Here is a 16,518-nt window from a genome sequence, read left to right as displayed (position 1 = left end):
ACACACACACTTCGTGCCCTCTGCTGGTTAAACACCAGTTTTCTGTGAAGGAACAGGTGGAGGAGACAATGCTGATGAACATTTCCCTCAGCGTCTTAAACCACTCCGTGTACTTGTCTTTAACAGACACTGACTGTAACAGCTTTACTAAAGACCAATCAGCCATTACATTAGGAACACGTCTCGTTTCTCCAGTCACTGATCAGTTTGTAGTTCTACAATTTCACACTGTTGCTCTGCATACTTTATCCCCCTCTGACTACAGTAGTTCAGAATTGTAGGGGTCCAGACTAAGTCTTTTCATGTGATGTGTGTGTGTGTGTGTCCCTAGGCATGTTTCTGTGTGTGTGTGTCTCTAGGCATGTTTCTGTGTGTGTGTGTGTGTCTCTAGGCATGTTTCTGTATGTGTGTGTGTGTCCCTAGGCATGTTTCTGTGTGCGTGTGTGTGTGTGTGTGTGTGCAGGAAGCCGTAAAATTTCTCATGCCTCGTTTTATACAATACTCACTTCAGCTCAATGCAAATAACCCTCTCGCCTCAAAGGGCCTCTGTTCCGGGGGCTTCAGGGGGTGCCACACTTTCCAAAACATAAACAATTTCTGTAACTTTGAAATGAATATTATCAAAACACTAAGAACAAAGCTCATATCTCCAGTGAAGTTAGTTTTTAGTCTTATCATTCTCAGTTAATCTGTGTATTATTAATAAACCTACTCTAATTACTACAATTAACCTGCAGCTTCCTCGGGGATCAGTGGAGTACTATCTATTATTGTCTGTGTAAAGTTCCTCATTAATAAAACTCATTAATAACGACAGGTTCCTTTCATTAATGCTCTTTAATAAACATGTTATAACAGTAATATTTATTCTACTTTAACATTCATAAACGGCAATGTGTGTTTACAATTTAAAATGTATGCAAAAACCCGAGTGTGTCCAGGTAAATATCTGTGCCCTTCTCATTTGCAACACACACCAGGGAGGGGAAATCCACCCGAACCCCGTGTAAGCTGTAAACACAGTGATGGCAGTGTCCTGGGGGGCAGCGGTGGACGCTACGGACTCAGATTACTCTCCAGTGTTTGTGAATGGAACCGGACGTCCCCAAACACACACCCAGCATTTAATTTCCTCTCCACCACCGTCTACAGAGTCTCTGTGGAGTGATGATGATGGAGAACAGTGGTCTAATCTCATACTTTATCACCCCCTCTCCCCCTGTTCCTCAGCGCTCAGGACCCCCACAGAGCAGGTGTGATGTGGTGGTGGGTCACTCTCAGCGCCGCAGTGACACTGACGTGGTGGTGGTGTAGAGTGGATCAGACACAGCAGTGGACAATCAGTGTAGAATGTGTGACTATTTATACGTGGGCTGTGCATATCATGGGTTTTTAATAAATGTAAGGGGCATTTAAAATTTGTTTTTTTATTTAAATATGTATTTCTTTGGTGCTTTACTTGGGACAGTGCTTTTGTGAAAGAAAAACAATGAGCGCTCACAATATTAAGGTGGTATTTTTAAAGGAAAAAAGTGGAATACTTGTGATGTAACAAAAGAAAAGGGGCAGAGTGGCTTTAATCGTGACGCCCCCGGTTTGGCGCTGTGTCGTTGCGCTGCTTCGCCTTTGGATGGCGCTATGGAGTGAGATATATGTGTTAGAGTGCCGTTTCCCTCCATGGTTTCTGTCCTAGCCGAGTAAGTTGGCGTTTGGTTTAGAATCGGATCATTTATTGAGCCCTTCCTCCATCGGGGCATCTCTCTCTTTTAGATTTTCAACAGGAAAAACACAAAGCGGGACAAAAAACAGAGAAAAACAGTGCAAAGGGCGCCATGGACATGAAAAAGAGGATCCATTTGGAGCTTAGGAACAGGACACCATCTGATGTGAGTAGTTGTTTTTTAAAAAAATCAGTTTTTTTTTTTAATAAACACCAAATCCTTTCGTTTTTCTGCTTTAACGCTGCTATCTTGTGGCCACATGGCTTTAACTCAATGCACCGCTGCTTCTCTATTGACTCCATTCACTCTAACGCCACTCTGCCTTGTTTTGATTCACTAAACCTTATAAAACACGTTTTATTCAATCGTTTCGCGCTCTCGAGGTTGTTCCAAACGGCGAAGCTGTTCCCGAGCTCTCATGCGAGCTCCACATTACGGCTCTGGAGCTTTTAATTCGTCCAAATGTTGAGAAATTATTTCACTAAGCGTCAACTTTTCTCCTCCAGCGCTGTGCAGCGTTGCTTTAACGTATCTCACCCACACTGTGCGTGGTGGCCATGTTTGCTGCTATAGGCTTTTAACACAGTAGTGCTGCCCGTTTCTTTAAGGCGAAAAAGGCTGTGGAAACGGCTTTAAAACGCTTAGCTCGTGTCTTTAGACGTTTTTGCGCGTGTGTGCTCATATTATATGGAATAAGCTGTAATATTTAAGTGTTTATGCGGAAGAAAAATAGTTCCCCACATTGTAGGTGTGTGCCAGTAGGCAAAAAAAGACGAGCACTCCTAGTCATTATTGAGGTGGCTCAGCTGCAGATTTGAACGTTTTAAATCTTCTGGAGATGTCCTAAATGAATCATTTTGACTTCCGAATATCTAAAAACGCCGTATAATCGAAGCCATTTTAGTGAAAGTTTGCGCGGAGTGACAGTTTTAATCAGCGGTTTTTCCCGCCATTACGCCACACACCAACATCAGCTAATCTCCCAAAAATAGCCAGTTTAACCTTTAATAATGAGGATTTCTCAAATCGTAAATGACCCTGTTTGCTAAATATCACCACTGCAACGCTTCCCGGGCCATAATTTGTAAAACAGCATTAGGGTTTTGGAACAAACTACGAATTAAAAAGGCCTTCCCGGCCCCCCCCAAAAAAAGTAGCCCCAGTTGCTAATACCGAGTTGTTTGCTTCGTGAGGGGTAAAAACGTAAAAATCAAGACAAAATCATCTCACAAACATGCAGACACGGTCGAAAAAACAAGATTACGGGAAAACAAACCGTAATAAACACATCACACACGCCACATGCAGCATTTAAAGTCGTTAATATCGAGATCTTTTCTCAGAGCTGTGCTGCGTGTAGGAAAGCGCCATGTTGTCTTTGCCGCCGCGAGAGAAGAAACTCTCTCCATCTTTGTGTCTCACTAAATTTCCGCTCACGGCTTTTCTCTCGTAGACAGCAGCAGAAAATATTCGACAAAGAAGCGTTTAATCGCCTTCGCTAGTTTTCCACTCGACGTCCCGCTCTGATTAATGGTTTTAAAGGCGGCGAGATGAGCCGCTGCTACCAGTAAAACGCTGCATTTGTCATTAAGAGCTGCTGTGAAGAGCTAACAACACTAACACCGACTCTCCATCACTGCCAACAGGGCACTCCGCATAAAGCCCTCTCTCCCGCTCTCAACGTCTAACCAATGTTTCTGGACATGCCACATAACGTTTTCCTAATGTTTTTGGGCTTGAAGCGTTAAGGTTTTCCCCCTATCAATATCTATATGTTTTTAGTTGTGCAGCATAAAGCATCTATCAGTATTTTGCTCTAAACATCCACTCAAGTGTTTTTGAACAAGCTTAAACTTTGTCAGAATATTTTTTCAAAGTCTTTGGACCTGAGGCATATATTAAACCTCACCCTTTCTCTGGACATTTATTTTGTAGTTTGGCCCTAATGGCATTGTTCTAACTCTCATCAGAGCTTTTTTGGGAAGTACAGCACAAAACTGCTGCCCGAACATCTGTTCAATTTTGTGGACTTAAAACATATAAAGCATAATCTATTTCTAATTGTCGTCTTAGTTTTGGGTGCTGTCAACCCAACACATTAACTTAAGTGTTTTTTTATGATTTTGGAGTTTTAAGCTTATTGTCAACATCTGCTCAAGTGTTTTAGGATTTTCTCGGAACATTTTCTTAATGTTGAAACATGGCAAAACATTCTCTCAACACCTACTTAATGTTTTTACACACAAAATAAAGCTTATTTGGTCTGAGAAATCGCTGTGTAATACTTGCTTTCAACATCTGCTCAATTTTTTTTAATTTGGAGCATTAAGCTCACAGTGTCTGAACATCTCAGCAATGTTTTATATAGTGTAAAGCTTAAATTCTAATTTACTCAAAGGCCTTGGACAGAATATGTAAAATTCTAAACATTACAGCTAATTTTCAGCTTGAAGCACAGTTTACCGTCAGTATAATCAGGACATTAAACTTGCTGTGTCTTATTTTTATTTATTTAGTTATTTTTAGATTATTTAATTTGTTGTTTATTCTGACACATATGAAGCAAGAAAAATGCATATATAAAAATGTTCTCAAAGGGTTTTTTCTTTTTCTTTTTATACTTGGAGTGAAAAGTTTGCATATACTTTCTTCTCAATGTTTTTGGACTTGCTGCATAAAGTGCCTCCTTCATAAAATTCTTTAAACTCTCTTGAAACATTAACTTACACTTCAGCATTGCTGTAAACCCCTTAAAGTTTTTAGATTTACCGTTTTTAACTTTGCTTAGTCTCAGAAAACGCTCTGTGATTTTAAACAATGATCTGCTAATCCAGGTTTTAGAAATTCCTTCATGTGAATTCCTCAGATATTCAAAGTTCTGGAAATATACCCACATCAGCGCTTCTTAATTCACAGCTACTGCTTAAAAACGATTGATTTTGGGAAGTGGCTAAAAACAAGCCACTAGTTAAATTACAAACTAAAAATGTAAATAATTTTATGGCATTTTTCTTTTTGTTTGTTTTATAGGATTAAAATCAGAGAAACTTTGGGCTTTTATTTTGAAAATTTTATTTTAGCACAACCCATCCAGCCCAACCCACATAATAAAAGTCTCCTCTCACTGTGTGTCCAGTGCTTTCTGTAATGTGTTAAAAGCTAATTGAGAAGAGTTGATGTATTGTGGTGAAGCTTCTGAAGTTTATTGTTGTTTGTTTGTGTTCTAGGTACGAGAACTCGTCCTTGATAACTGCAGATCAAATGAGGGGAAAATCGAAGGCCTCACAGCAGAATTTGTCAATCTTGAATTTCTCAGTTTGATAAATGTTGGTTTAATGTCAGTCTCCAACCTCCCGAAACTCGCAAAACTCAAAAAGGTCAGAGCTTTTATTTTGTTATTTCTGATAATTATTTGTGAAATGTTGCCCTGTTTTTTTTTTTCAAAATTACATTTTTTTTGCAAATTTATATGTAGTTTTGAATGCAAAATTTGGCATGATTTTAGATTTAAATGTGAACACCTCTTCAGCGTGTGACAACCCGGAAATCTGAACATTAGCAGTGAACGGTATCTTTATATTTGATGAAATATTGCCTTTGTCTTGACCATATTTTGTTATATTTTTGCAATGTGTTAAATTGTGCACTAAAATTGACAGGAAATTCCAGCTGTGTTGACTGTCCTACATTTTATTTTTACACAGAGGGATAAACAATGTCATTTCATCGTGTGACTTCCTGTACGTGTTTGTAATGTTTATTATCTAATATTTGTTTGTAATTTTGATTGATTTCAGCTGGAACTTAGTGACAACAGAATCTCCGGTGCGCTCGACGTTTTAGCAGAAAAACTCCCAAACCTCACACATCTAAATCTGAGCGGAAACAAACTGAAAGACATCAGCACGCTGGAGCCTTTGGTTTGTGTCTTTAATTTTATATAAAGTTTATAGTCTCTTGTGGTGTCCATTTAGTTTCATGGAGCAGCCATTTTACTGACACCTAGTGGTGATGTTCTAAACCAGTTTTAAACCTCAGTAACTCAATGGCTCTTTCAGTGACCACCAATCAATTTGATTTTTAAACTTGTGTAAATTGCATCAAAAAAAAAAAAAAAAACAATCAACAGTTTTTATGAATGTTTTCCTTCATTTTTGGGGACGATCAGATTGACTGATCCTTGGAGTTTCTCCAGGAACTTGACAGTGAATTGTCATCTAATCAGAGTCCTTTTTTCTGAACGGTGCAGAAAAAGTTGGACCACCTAAAGAGTCTGGATCTGTTCAACTGTGAAGTGACGAATCTGAACGACTACAGAGAGAGTGTGTTTAAGTTGCTGCCGCAGCTCACGTATCTGGATGGTTATGACCTGGAGGACCGAGAGGCGTCCGACTCGGACGGAGAGGCAGACGGAGTGGATGATGATGATGATGAAGGTCAGTGTGAAAAACAATCTGAAACACCTGCGTGAGATTAGTTGCAACGGTGTGGAGGGTAGGTCATAGCCCCTGACCCTCACTGATGATTATGAGGCTGAACACCATCAGATCCTCACAGCTATGTTCCACAACGTCTAGAGTAAGGTCTCCCAGGAGAGTAGAGACTGTTCCCGCGGTGAGAGACGAGCAGATGTTAAAATACTCTCACTTTTTGGACGAATATTCGTTTCCATTTTGATTCAGCTTTGTTTCGTTTCAGCTGCCGATGAATTGTTTGTTTAATTACAAAGTGTTACAAAGACTGCACCAAAGAATGATCCAAAAGTATTGGGAAATGTCTTAAAACAATTAGATCAGCTTCACAGTTGACACTGAATATTAATACGTCATTTAAATCTTAATAAACTGCAATAATTAAATGCTTTAGAAAATCAGGAGGGCTTTGTGCTTTTGGCCAAATCCTAAATAAATCATATTTATCTTTTAAAATATAAGAGTCAATAACGTGGATTTGTTTATATTTATTTGTAATTTAAATAATAATAACTTCCCTCTTCTCCTCCTCCTCATGATTTTAGTTGGACTCCAGAACAGTTTTTGGGGAATTATAATGTTTTTTTATAATGTTGCTGTCTTCAGTCGTTTTAAACACGTTTTCTTCACCGAGAGACTGACCTCGGCTTTAATTCTGTGTAACGCAGACGGTGAGGGAGAGGAGGACGAGGACGGAGAGGAGGAAGACTTCGATGAGGAAGAAGATGATGAAGAGGAGGATGAGGATGAAGTAGAAGGAGAGGAAGACGAAGAATTTAGTGGAAAAGATGAGGTGAGAATATTTTATTACGTAATCTTACACCACAGAGAGGCACAGTGACCCAGGTCTCGGGGAGTTAGAGACTCCGCCTGAAGACGAGGCTGGAGTCGGCTGTGTGTTGGAATTTTCCATTCCACCTTAAACGATCAGTGAGTAGCAGGTGAATATAAAGTTGGCTGAACAAACTGACCACGTTTCTCTGATTCAGGAGGACAACTTGCACGGAGACGTAGACGATGAAGATGACGATGAAGACGACGATGAAGATGATGACGATGATGAAGGTGAGTGTGTGTAAATCTTCAATCTGAGCTGAACTCTACCCTCAGAGCGTTTGAAAAATGCACATTAGAGAGTGGACTGTGGCTGTAGAGCCAGGGCAGCCACATACAGGGCTTTTCCACGGCAGGGTCCCTACTCAACTGGACTCAGTTCAGCATTGCTCCACCAGGTGAATCAGGTCCTGGTTCTGGAAGCGGGTTCTTGTTTAGTGGCTGTTCTCTCGTGGTTCAGAGCGAGTCGAGTAGGGACTAAACCGTGGCGTGTAAACCTTGCAGAGCGCTGATCGTCCAGAGAGAGTCGTCACTCTACGCCACGCAACGCAGACGACCAGCACCAACTCTCCATCTGTAAAATCTCCAGCTGCAGCAGAGATCACGTTTGTTTTTATCCGACTCACGACGGCAGCTCGTAAAATGACGCCGTGGTCTTTTGAAGAGGTTCAAACGCTCCTCGGATCGGTGGCCGACGAAAGAATCCAGCGAGAGCTGGACGCTGCAACAAGGAAGGAACAAACTCTACTGATCTGTCTGAACTGATGACGGAGCTGTGTTCAGTCCCAAACAACAACAACACGCCGATACACCATGAGTAAACACCGCTTAACGTTACCACCGCCGTTGATGTGGTTTCCAAAGCCCACTGTTCCCCTTAGAGACGGGGTTAGAGACGACACTGATACATTTCATGGGTGAGCTGTGGGAAATCAATCAGAGAGTAGAGTCTGTTAGCCCCTTTCACACACTGTTCTCCAATGTTTAGGACCCGCACAGAGCAGGTAAAATGAGTTATTGATCTGTCTCTTTTCTGTCTCGTGTTGCTCATGCGTTTTCGTGTGTTTTCTAGAAGACGAGGACGCAGCGCCGAAGGGAGAGAAGAGGAAACGTGAAGCGGACGACGAAGACGAGGACGAAGATGAGGACGAGGACTAAGGAGCCGAGCCCATTCGCTACCGACCTCCATTTTGCCCCTCCCTCTTTCCCTGAAAGCCCCGCCTCCATCTCCCACCCCTCCCCTTTTCCTCCACATTGTTCTCTGCTCTGAGCTCCTGTGGGGTGGACTTTACCGGACGGAACCAATCAGCATTCCACAGATTCACCATCCAACCCTGGCCCTCCTTCCCCTCCTGGCCCCGCCCCCACATCTGCCCCGCCCCTGTGTGTTTAAAGACCCGTGTGAGGACTTTTGGGGACTGGTATCTAGGTTTTTTTTGTTTTGTTTTGTTTTTTTGGGTCTGTGCTTTTAATATTTTGTTAAATTGTTTATATAATTTTTATTTTTTGGCTTTTTTTTTGAGGTTTTTCTGTTTGTGGTTTGCTTTTGTTTTATTATTCTTCCCCCTCTTTTTTTTTTTTTTTGTTTTTTTTTTTTAAATCCTTTTGTTTTTCGTTCTCTATTTTCCCGAGTAAGATTAATCGCTATAGCAACTGTGCACTGAGAGAGCCATAATTTTTCCTGTGGCTGCTCGGATCGCACAAAAATCAAGGTTGTAGCTACATTTTTACTTTCTGTATGACAACAAAACAAAAACTTTGTAAATAAAATGATAACATTTTGCGCTTTGCTCGTCCTCTGCTCATTCTCTGTTTCTTCCTCTCTTTGTCTCTCCACTTTGTGCTGTTTCCTTCTGTTTCTCTGTAAGTTTCTAAGTTTTCTCTCTGTTCTGTGTCCCTTTCTCAGCATTTTGTCCTTCGTCTTTGCTCTCTCCCTTTCTTCCAAATTTCTTTGGCCTCTGTTTACTTTGTCTTTCTCTTTCACTGATGTGACCCCGTGTGTGTGATTTGTTGGGTTTCTGAGTGGCGTTTAGTGAGCGCTGGTGGTAAATCATTAGAGAAAGGTGTAGTTGAGAGCAGTGGTGCCTACAAAAGTTTTGCAAACACTCAGAAATAAGGCACTCGACAGGTTCATTGTCTCTGCATTTAACTCGATGTGTGCAGTGCAACATTTACACACACATTAGTGAACACTAGGGGGCAGTGAGCAGTGCCTGGAGCGGTGGGCGGCCCTACACACGGTACCTGGGGAGTAGCTGCGGGTTAGACGTCTTAGTCAAGGCCACTTCAGTCATGACCTTCCGGTTCCACGCCCTGTTCCAGGCGACGGCTAGTTCACCAAAGGTAGATCAGGGTTGAAACCCTGAAGGGATTAATCAGGAGTGTGTTCTGATAGGAGCATAGCTGTGGGGGTCAGGGGCTGGTAAAATGGGAATTCTCCAGTTCGGGCTGTAGCTCCAGAGACGGAGGGTGTTCTGCTTCTAGAGAGAGTTCTGTCACATGGTGGTTGATATATTGCCCCCAAAAATAACTGATTACAAAATACCTTCATGCCTCTGTTATAAACAACACAGTAGCGGCATAATGTGGTTATACACCCCTTTACAGTTTTAGCAAAATCTTAGATATTAAGAATATTCAGACTGCAATAATATAATGTTTAAAACATAAATAAAATAAACCCACATTCACACGGCTCCAGAACAGAGCGAGCGGCTCAAACACTGGAGACATTTATTCTGTAAACACACACACACACAGCGAGCAGTGGGCAGCACTGAGGTCAGTAAACATCACAGAGGAAGTGTCTGTATATCGTACGATAAATCAATAACGTGATTATCGGGACAGACCACTCTGGAGCTGCTTGTAGAGTTGGGACCATGGAGGTGAATGGAATCTTCTGTGAAAGCTCCTCGGGCTGATGTCAGATCAGATTAGAGACAGAGGGGGGAGGGGGAGGGTCCTAAACCCAGTTAAACGTGTTCAGCAGGAAATGGTTGAAAGTGAAATGTTTCCTGTCGGTGGAGTTAGGTCTGATCAGACATTGTTTCTTTCTGTGGAGCGTGTGTGTGTGTGGGGGGGGGGCATCCTGGTTGGAATGGGACAGCTCTGTTAGGGTCCAGTGTAAAAGGGGCTGAACACTCTGCTGTTGCGCCACCTTGTGGGAGCAGGCAGCAGGAGAACAGATGTGTATTTAGCTGGTTCTTTTACTGTAATTAAATTATTCATTCATTCATTCAGATTCAATCCAGACTCCTCCTCAGAATCACGGGACAAGGGACACACCCTGAACAGAACATCACACACTCACACAGTTCACTCATTTACCCAGTCACACACACACATTTACCCAGTCACCCATACACTCACCCAGTCACACACACACTCACACAGTTCACTCACTTACCCAGTCACTCATACACTCACCCAGTCACACACAGTTCACCCAGTCACACACACACAGTTCACTCATTTACCCAGTAACACACTCACACAGTTCACTCATTTACCCAGTCACACACAGTTCACTCACTCACCCAGTCACCTATACACTCACCTAGTCACACACACACACATTTACCCAGTCACCCATACACTCAACCAGTCACACAGTTCACTCACTCACCCAGTCACCCATACACTCACCCAGTCACACACACACATTTACCCAGTCACCCATACACTCACCCAGTCACACACACACACACACACACACACACACACACACAGTTCACTCACTCACCCAGTCACCCATACACTCACCCAGTCACACACACACATTTACCCAGTCACCCATACACTCACCCAGTCACCCATACACTCACACATTTACCCAGTCACCCATACACTCACCCAGTCACACACACACACACACGCAGTTCACTCATTTAACCAGTCACCCATACACTCACCCACCCAGTCACACACACACGCAGTTCACTCACTTACCCTGTCACCCATACACTCACCCAGACACACACACATTTCACTCACTTACACAGTCACCCATACACTCACCCAATCACACACACAGTTCACTCATTTACCCAGTCACCCATACATTCACCCAGTCACACACACACAGTTCACTCATTTACCCAGTCACCCATACATTCACCCAGTCACACACACACAGTTCACACATTTACCCAGTCACCCATACATTCACCCAGTCACACACACACAGTTCACTCACTTATACACTCACCCAGTCACACACACACACACACACACACAGTTCACTCATTTACCCAGACACACACACACCCAGTTCTCTCACTTACCCAGTCACCCATACACTCACCCAGTCACACACACACACAGTTCACTCACTTACCCAGTCACACACACACAGTTCACTCATTTACCCAGTCACCCATACATTCACCCAGTCACACACACACAGTTCACTCATTTACCCAGTCACACACTCACACAGTTCACTCATTTACCCAGTCACACACAGTTCACTCACTCACCCAGTCACCCATACACTCACCTAGTCACACACACACACAGTTCACACATTTACCCAGTCACCCATACACTCAACCAGTCACACAGTTCACTCACTCACCCAGTCACCCATACACTCACCCAGTCACACACACACATTTACCCAGTCACCCATACACTCACCCAGTCACACACACACACACACACACACACAGTTCACTCACTCACCCAGTCACCCATACACTCACCCAGTCACACACACACACATTTACCCAGTCACCCATACACTCACCCAGTCACCCATACACTCACCCAGTCACACACACACACACATTTACCCAGTCACCCATACACTCACCCACCCAGTCACACACACACACAGTTCACTCACTTACCCAGTCACCCATACACTCACCCAGTCACACACACACAGTTCACTCATTTACCCATTCACCCAGTCACACACACAGTTCACTCATTTACCCAGTCACCCATACATTCACCCAGTCACACACACAGTTCACTCATTTACCCAGTCACCCATACATTCACCCAGTCACACACACATAGTTCACTCACTCACCCAGTGACCCATACACTCACCCAGTCACACACACACACACAGTTCACTCACTTACCCAGTCACCCATACACTCACCCAGTCACACACACACAGTTCACTCACTTACACAGTCACCCATACACTCACCCAGTCACACACACAGTTCACTCATTTACCCATTCACCCAGTCACACACACAGTTCACTCATTTACCCAGTCACCCATACATTCACCCAGTCACACACACACAGTTCACTCACTTACCCTGTCACCCATACACTCACCCAGTCACACACACACAAAGTTCACTCACTTACCCTGTCACCCATACACTCACACATTTCACTCACTTACACAGTCACCCATACACTCACCCAATCACACACACAGTTCACTCATTTACCCAGTCACCCATACATTCACCCAGTCACACACACACAGTTCACTCACTCACCCAGTGACCCATACACTCACCCAGTCACACACACATGCAGTTCAGTCATTTACCCAGTCACCCATACACTCACCCAGTCACACACACAGTTCACTCATTTACCCAGTCACCCATACACTCACCCAGTCACACACACAGTTCACTCATTTACCCAGTCACCCATACATTCACCCAGTCACACACACACAGTTCACTCACTTACCCAGTCACCCATACACTCACCCAGTCACACACACACACACACACACACACACACACACACACACACAGTTCATTCATTTACCCACACACACACCCAGTTCTCTCACTTACCCAGTCACCCATACACTCACCCAGTCACACACACACACAGTTCACTCACTTACCCAGTCACACACACACAGTTCACTCATTTACCCAGTCACCCATACATTCACCCAGTCACACACACACACACACAGTTCACTCATTTACCCAGTCAAACACACACACACACACACAGTTCACTCATTTACCCAGTCTCTCTCACACACACACACACACACACAGTTCACTCATTTACCCAGACACACACCCAGTTCACTCACTTACCCAGTCACACACACACACAGTTCATTCACTTACAGTCACACACACACACACACACACACACACAGTTCACTCATTTACCCAGTCTCTCTCACACACACACACACACAGTTCACTCACTTACCCAGTCACACACACACACAGTTCATTCACTTACAGTCACACACACACACACACACAGTTCACTCATTTACCCAGTCACCCATACAGTCTCTCTCTCTCTCTCTCACACACACACACACACACCTGTGGACAGTTTCACTCACTCACCCAGTCACACACACTTCACTCACATACTGTTTCCCATTCCCATCAGTCACACACTCACTCTGTCGCACACTCACTCAGTCATCAATGACTGATTTAATCAAAATAAAATCTATTAAAAAATATATGGAGCTAGAGGTTCATCCATAAAAACCTTTAAAAACCCTCTGAGAAAGAAAACAAAGTGAAACCTCGGGATTCAGGACGGTTTGTAATAACAATGATAATAACAATGATAATAACAATAACAATAATAAAAACAATGAAAGTAAAAGTGATTTCCCGCCACAGCCCACAGTGTGTTTCCTCCGACAGAAATAAAGCCACACGTCTCAGATTCACTGCCATTCTCTGCACTTCCACATTTTAATATTCATTTGTTCTTTTCTCCAGTGTCTTTAAAAATTACATCATAAATAAAAGAAGCAGCGGAGAGGAAGTCTGTGGCGGAGAGATTCCCCGACACAGAGGAGAGGCTTCGTCACCAGCAGCAGTTCATTCAGCCACAGACAGTGTTTCAGTGTTTAAACATATTCAATCAACCCCTCACCCCAGTACAGTGATAAACTCTTAACAGCTTTCTTTTCATTCATCCTTTATCCCTTTAACATCATACAGCAGTTAAACAAACACCAGCCTCTGGAGCAGTGTCCACATCCTGCTGAGGCCGTCACGACCATATAAGGAGCTCCGGGTCTGAGCTGGATGCCCATGTATGGAGTTCACAACATCTACGGCTCTTTATATGGGCTTCCAGCCACACCTGGATCTCCTTTAATGGTCATGATGCCCACTGCAGGGCTCTGTTACCCTCTCCACGCTCCGTTATGAATATTGTGTGCATGTTTTTGTTGTGGTTTGTGGTGAATACTCTGTTGTTAGTGTTTTAAAAACTCGTGTTGTTTTGTTTCCTGAAGCTCACCACACCGTCAAAACCTGTCAGTGCTTTACAAACAATGGCCACAAGGGGGTGTCAATACCAAAGCCCCCTGGAGGCCTCTACCTAATGCTGCGTCCCAAACTGTGCCCTATTCACTACATAGTGCACTATTTTGGGGTTCTGCCATTGTGCAGCAGTGACCGAAAACATAGTGGACAATATTCAGTGCATTCAAACAATCCCTGCACAAAGTAGTGTATAATCCGAACACATTAGTGGAGAATGGATACCCATAATGCACTGCATTCTTTGGTTGTGTCTGAAACCGTTCACAGCCCTAGTGAACTCCCTAGAATAGTGCACTACATAGTGAGTAATTTAGAGAAAAGTGAAAAGGGAGTCACTGCGAACTCACCCCTGTGTGTTCTGTAAAGTTGTCCTACCTAGCAACTGTAACTATGGAAGGACATGCTTGTGGGCGGAGCCTGGAGAGTGGAATCAATACGTAAATAGAAAGATTCAGTAAAGTATACGATTGTTCTATATATGTCCCGTCTTCCCCAGGATTATTTAATGATCACACACACACACACACACACACACACACACACACACACACTCCTAAACACAGGAATTTCTTTTATCTAAAAATGAAAAGTACATTTAAAGAATGAAAACGTTGCATAGCTCTGAGGCGTTTAAACAAAACCAAAGTAAACCCCGACTGACGTTAAAAGAAGCGTGAGCTCTACTTTCTGCACGAAACTACAGTTTCCCAGAGAGGAATAACGCTGTGTTAAAACCTACTTTAATCAAAGGAACTCATGTTGAATCCGCTCCGTAACTCGAACACTCCTCACTGAGATCACTGTGAGACTGTGGTGAGATCACAGTGAGCGTCTCATTCCACAGGAAGGGCATTAAAACCGGTTTAAAGTGTCGTTTCTGAAGGCAATCATCTGCCGCTGGAATAAGACTCTTTTAATAATTTGAATAATTTAATGATCTCACGGTGATCTCAGAGTGAGAGGTGTTTGATATTCATTAGATTTAAGAGGTCTTTAATTAATCAGTGATGATTTAAAATGGAGGTCTTTTGTCAGCGGTCCCGTGTATAAGTGTGTGCACCCTCGATGACTGTGTTCCTTCAGTGTGTGTGTCCTCAGAGTGTGTGTTCTCAGAGACCGTGATTGTGTGTAACCGCATCCAGTGCATGTGTCTTCAGTGAGTGTATGAACCTGTAGGGTGTGTGTGTGTGTGTGTCTCCTCAGTGAGTGTGTGTGTGTCCTCAGTGAGTGTGTGTGTGTCCTCAGCGAGTGTGTGTTTGTGTGTCCTCAGCGAGTGTGTGTGTGAGTCCTCAGCGAGTGTGTGTGTGTGTGTATGTGAGTCCTCAGCGAGTGTGTGTGTGTGTGTCCTCAGCGAGTGTGTGTGTGAGTCCTCAGCGAGTGTGTGTGTGCGTGTGTGTATGTGAGTCCTCAGCGAGTGTGTGTATTCCTGACGTTTTTGATCTCCAGCTCCAGCTGTTTTATCCGAATGTCTCGCTGGGTCAGCAGCTCCCTCAACCTCCGGATCTCATCCTGCTGCTTAAAGAACATCTGCCTCAGCTGTAAAACACACACACACACACACACACACACACAGTTACCTCATAATATTATGAACCCTGTGTAGTTCAGAATATTTATTTAGCATGTGAGGAAATTCCAGACGAATATGAAGACAGCTGCAGTATCATTCCAGTCCCGTAGGGGGCCAAAGGACCTCTTAAAGAGAGACCTCAAAACACCAAGAAGCATAAGGCCAACACAGAGGTTCAATCCCAAATCACTCCATCCTCCCTCTGTAGTGCACTACACACGTCCTGAAATGACTGAATCTAGATGTTAACAGTGCAGTATATATTTCTAACACACACCATTTATATTTATTCATCTGTGTGAATCTGAACTCTAGTGCTGTCTGTGTGTGTACAGTGTAGTTTATGACTGATGTAGTTCACTGTAGAGGGAGTGAGGAGCTGTGTGTGTACAGTGTAGTTTGTGACTGATGTAGTTCACTGTAGAGGGAGTGAGGAGCTGTGTGTGTACAGTGTAGTTTGTGACTGATGTAGTTCACTGTAGAGGGAGTGAGGAGCTGTGTGTGTACAGTGTAGTTTGTGACTGATGTAGTTCACTGTAGAGGGAGTGAGGAGCTGTGTGTGTACAGTGTAGTTTGTGACTGATGTAGTTCACTGTAGAGGGAGCGAGGAGCTGTGTGTGTACAGTGTAGTTTGTGACTGATGTAGTTCACTGTAGAGGGAGCGA

General features: G+C 43.4%; 2 protein-coding genes across 4 annotated transcripts in view; one reads left to right on the top strand and one right to left on the bottom strand.

Annotated features, from left to right (window-relative positions):
- The first annotated feature begins 1,587 nt into the window (after positions 1-1,587).
- anp32b (acidic (leucine-rich) nuclear phosphoprotein 32 family, member B) lies at positions 1,588-8,500 on the top strand. Of its 2 annotated transcripts, none has more exons than XM_066678409.1 (7): positions 1,588-1,886; positions 4,949-5,098; positions 5,519-5,641; positions 5,971-6,157; positions 6,862-6,986; positions 7,183-7,258; positions 8,100-8,500. In XM_066678409.1, the coding sequence occupies exons 1-7, from the start codon at positions 1,833-1,835 to the stop codon at positions 8,183-8,185; spliced, it is 801 nt and encodes a 266-aa protein (XP_066534506.1). In that variant the 5' UTR covers positions 1,588-1,832; the 3' UTR covers positions 8,186-8,500. The 2 variants fall into 2 exon arrangements, with proteins under 2 accessions (XP_066534506.1, XP_066534507.1); XM_066678410.1 differs by having other exon boundaries at positions 1,592-1,886; positions 8,103-8,499.
- Positions 8,501-13,543: 5,043 nt separating this feature from the next.
- coro2aa (coronin 2Aa) overlaps positions 13,544-16,518 on the bottom strand; it is a 28,981-nt gene continuing 26,006 nt past the window's right edge. For both annotated transcript variants that reach the window (XM_066678407.1, XM_066678408.1), the window contains exon 12: positions 13,544-15,819. In XM_066678407.1, the coding sequence (XP_066534504.1) occupies positions 15,691-15,819 (129 nt within the window). In that variant the 3' untranslated portion in view covers positions 13,544-15,690. The remainder of the gene's footprint in view (positions 15,820-16,518) is intronic.

Source organism: Hoplias malabaricus, chromosome 8 (assembly GCF_029633855.1).
Source record: "Hoplias malabaricus isolate fHopMal1 chromosome 8, fHopMal1.hap1, whole genome shotgun sequence".
Classification (NCBI taxonomy): Eukaryota; Metazoa; Chordata; class Actinopteri; order Characiformes; family Erythrinidae; genus Hoplias; species Hoplias malabaricus.
Note: the sequence above shows the minus strand (reverse complement) of the source record. Positions and strands in the feature narration are given on the sequence as shown.

Excerpts from the sequence above, each read along its gene's own strand:
- anp32b (XM_066678409.1), top strand. The coding sequence starts at position 1,833 with ATGGACATGAAAAAGAGGATCCATTTGGAGCTTAGGAACAGGACACCA. Across the intron at positions 1,887-4,948 it reads GGAACAGGACACCATCTGAT|GTACGAGAACTCGTCCTTGA; the intron begins GTGAGTAGTTGT and ends TTTGTGTTCTAG. Across the intron at positions 6,158-6,861 it reads GGATGATGATGATGATGAAG|ACGGTGAGGGAGAGGAGGAC; the intron begins GTCAGTGTGAAA and ends TGTGTAACGCAG.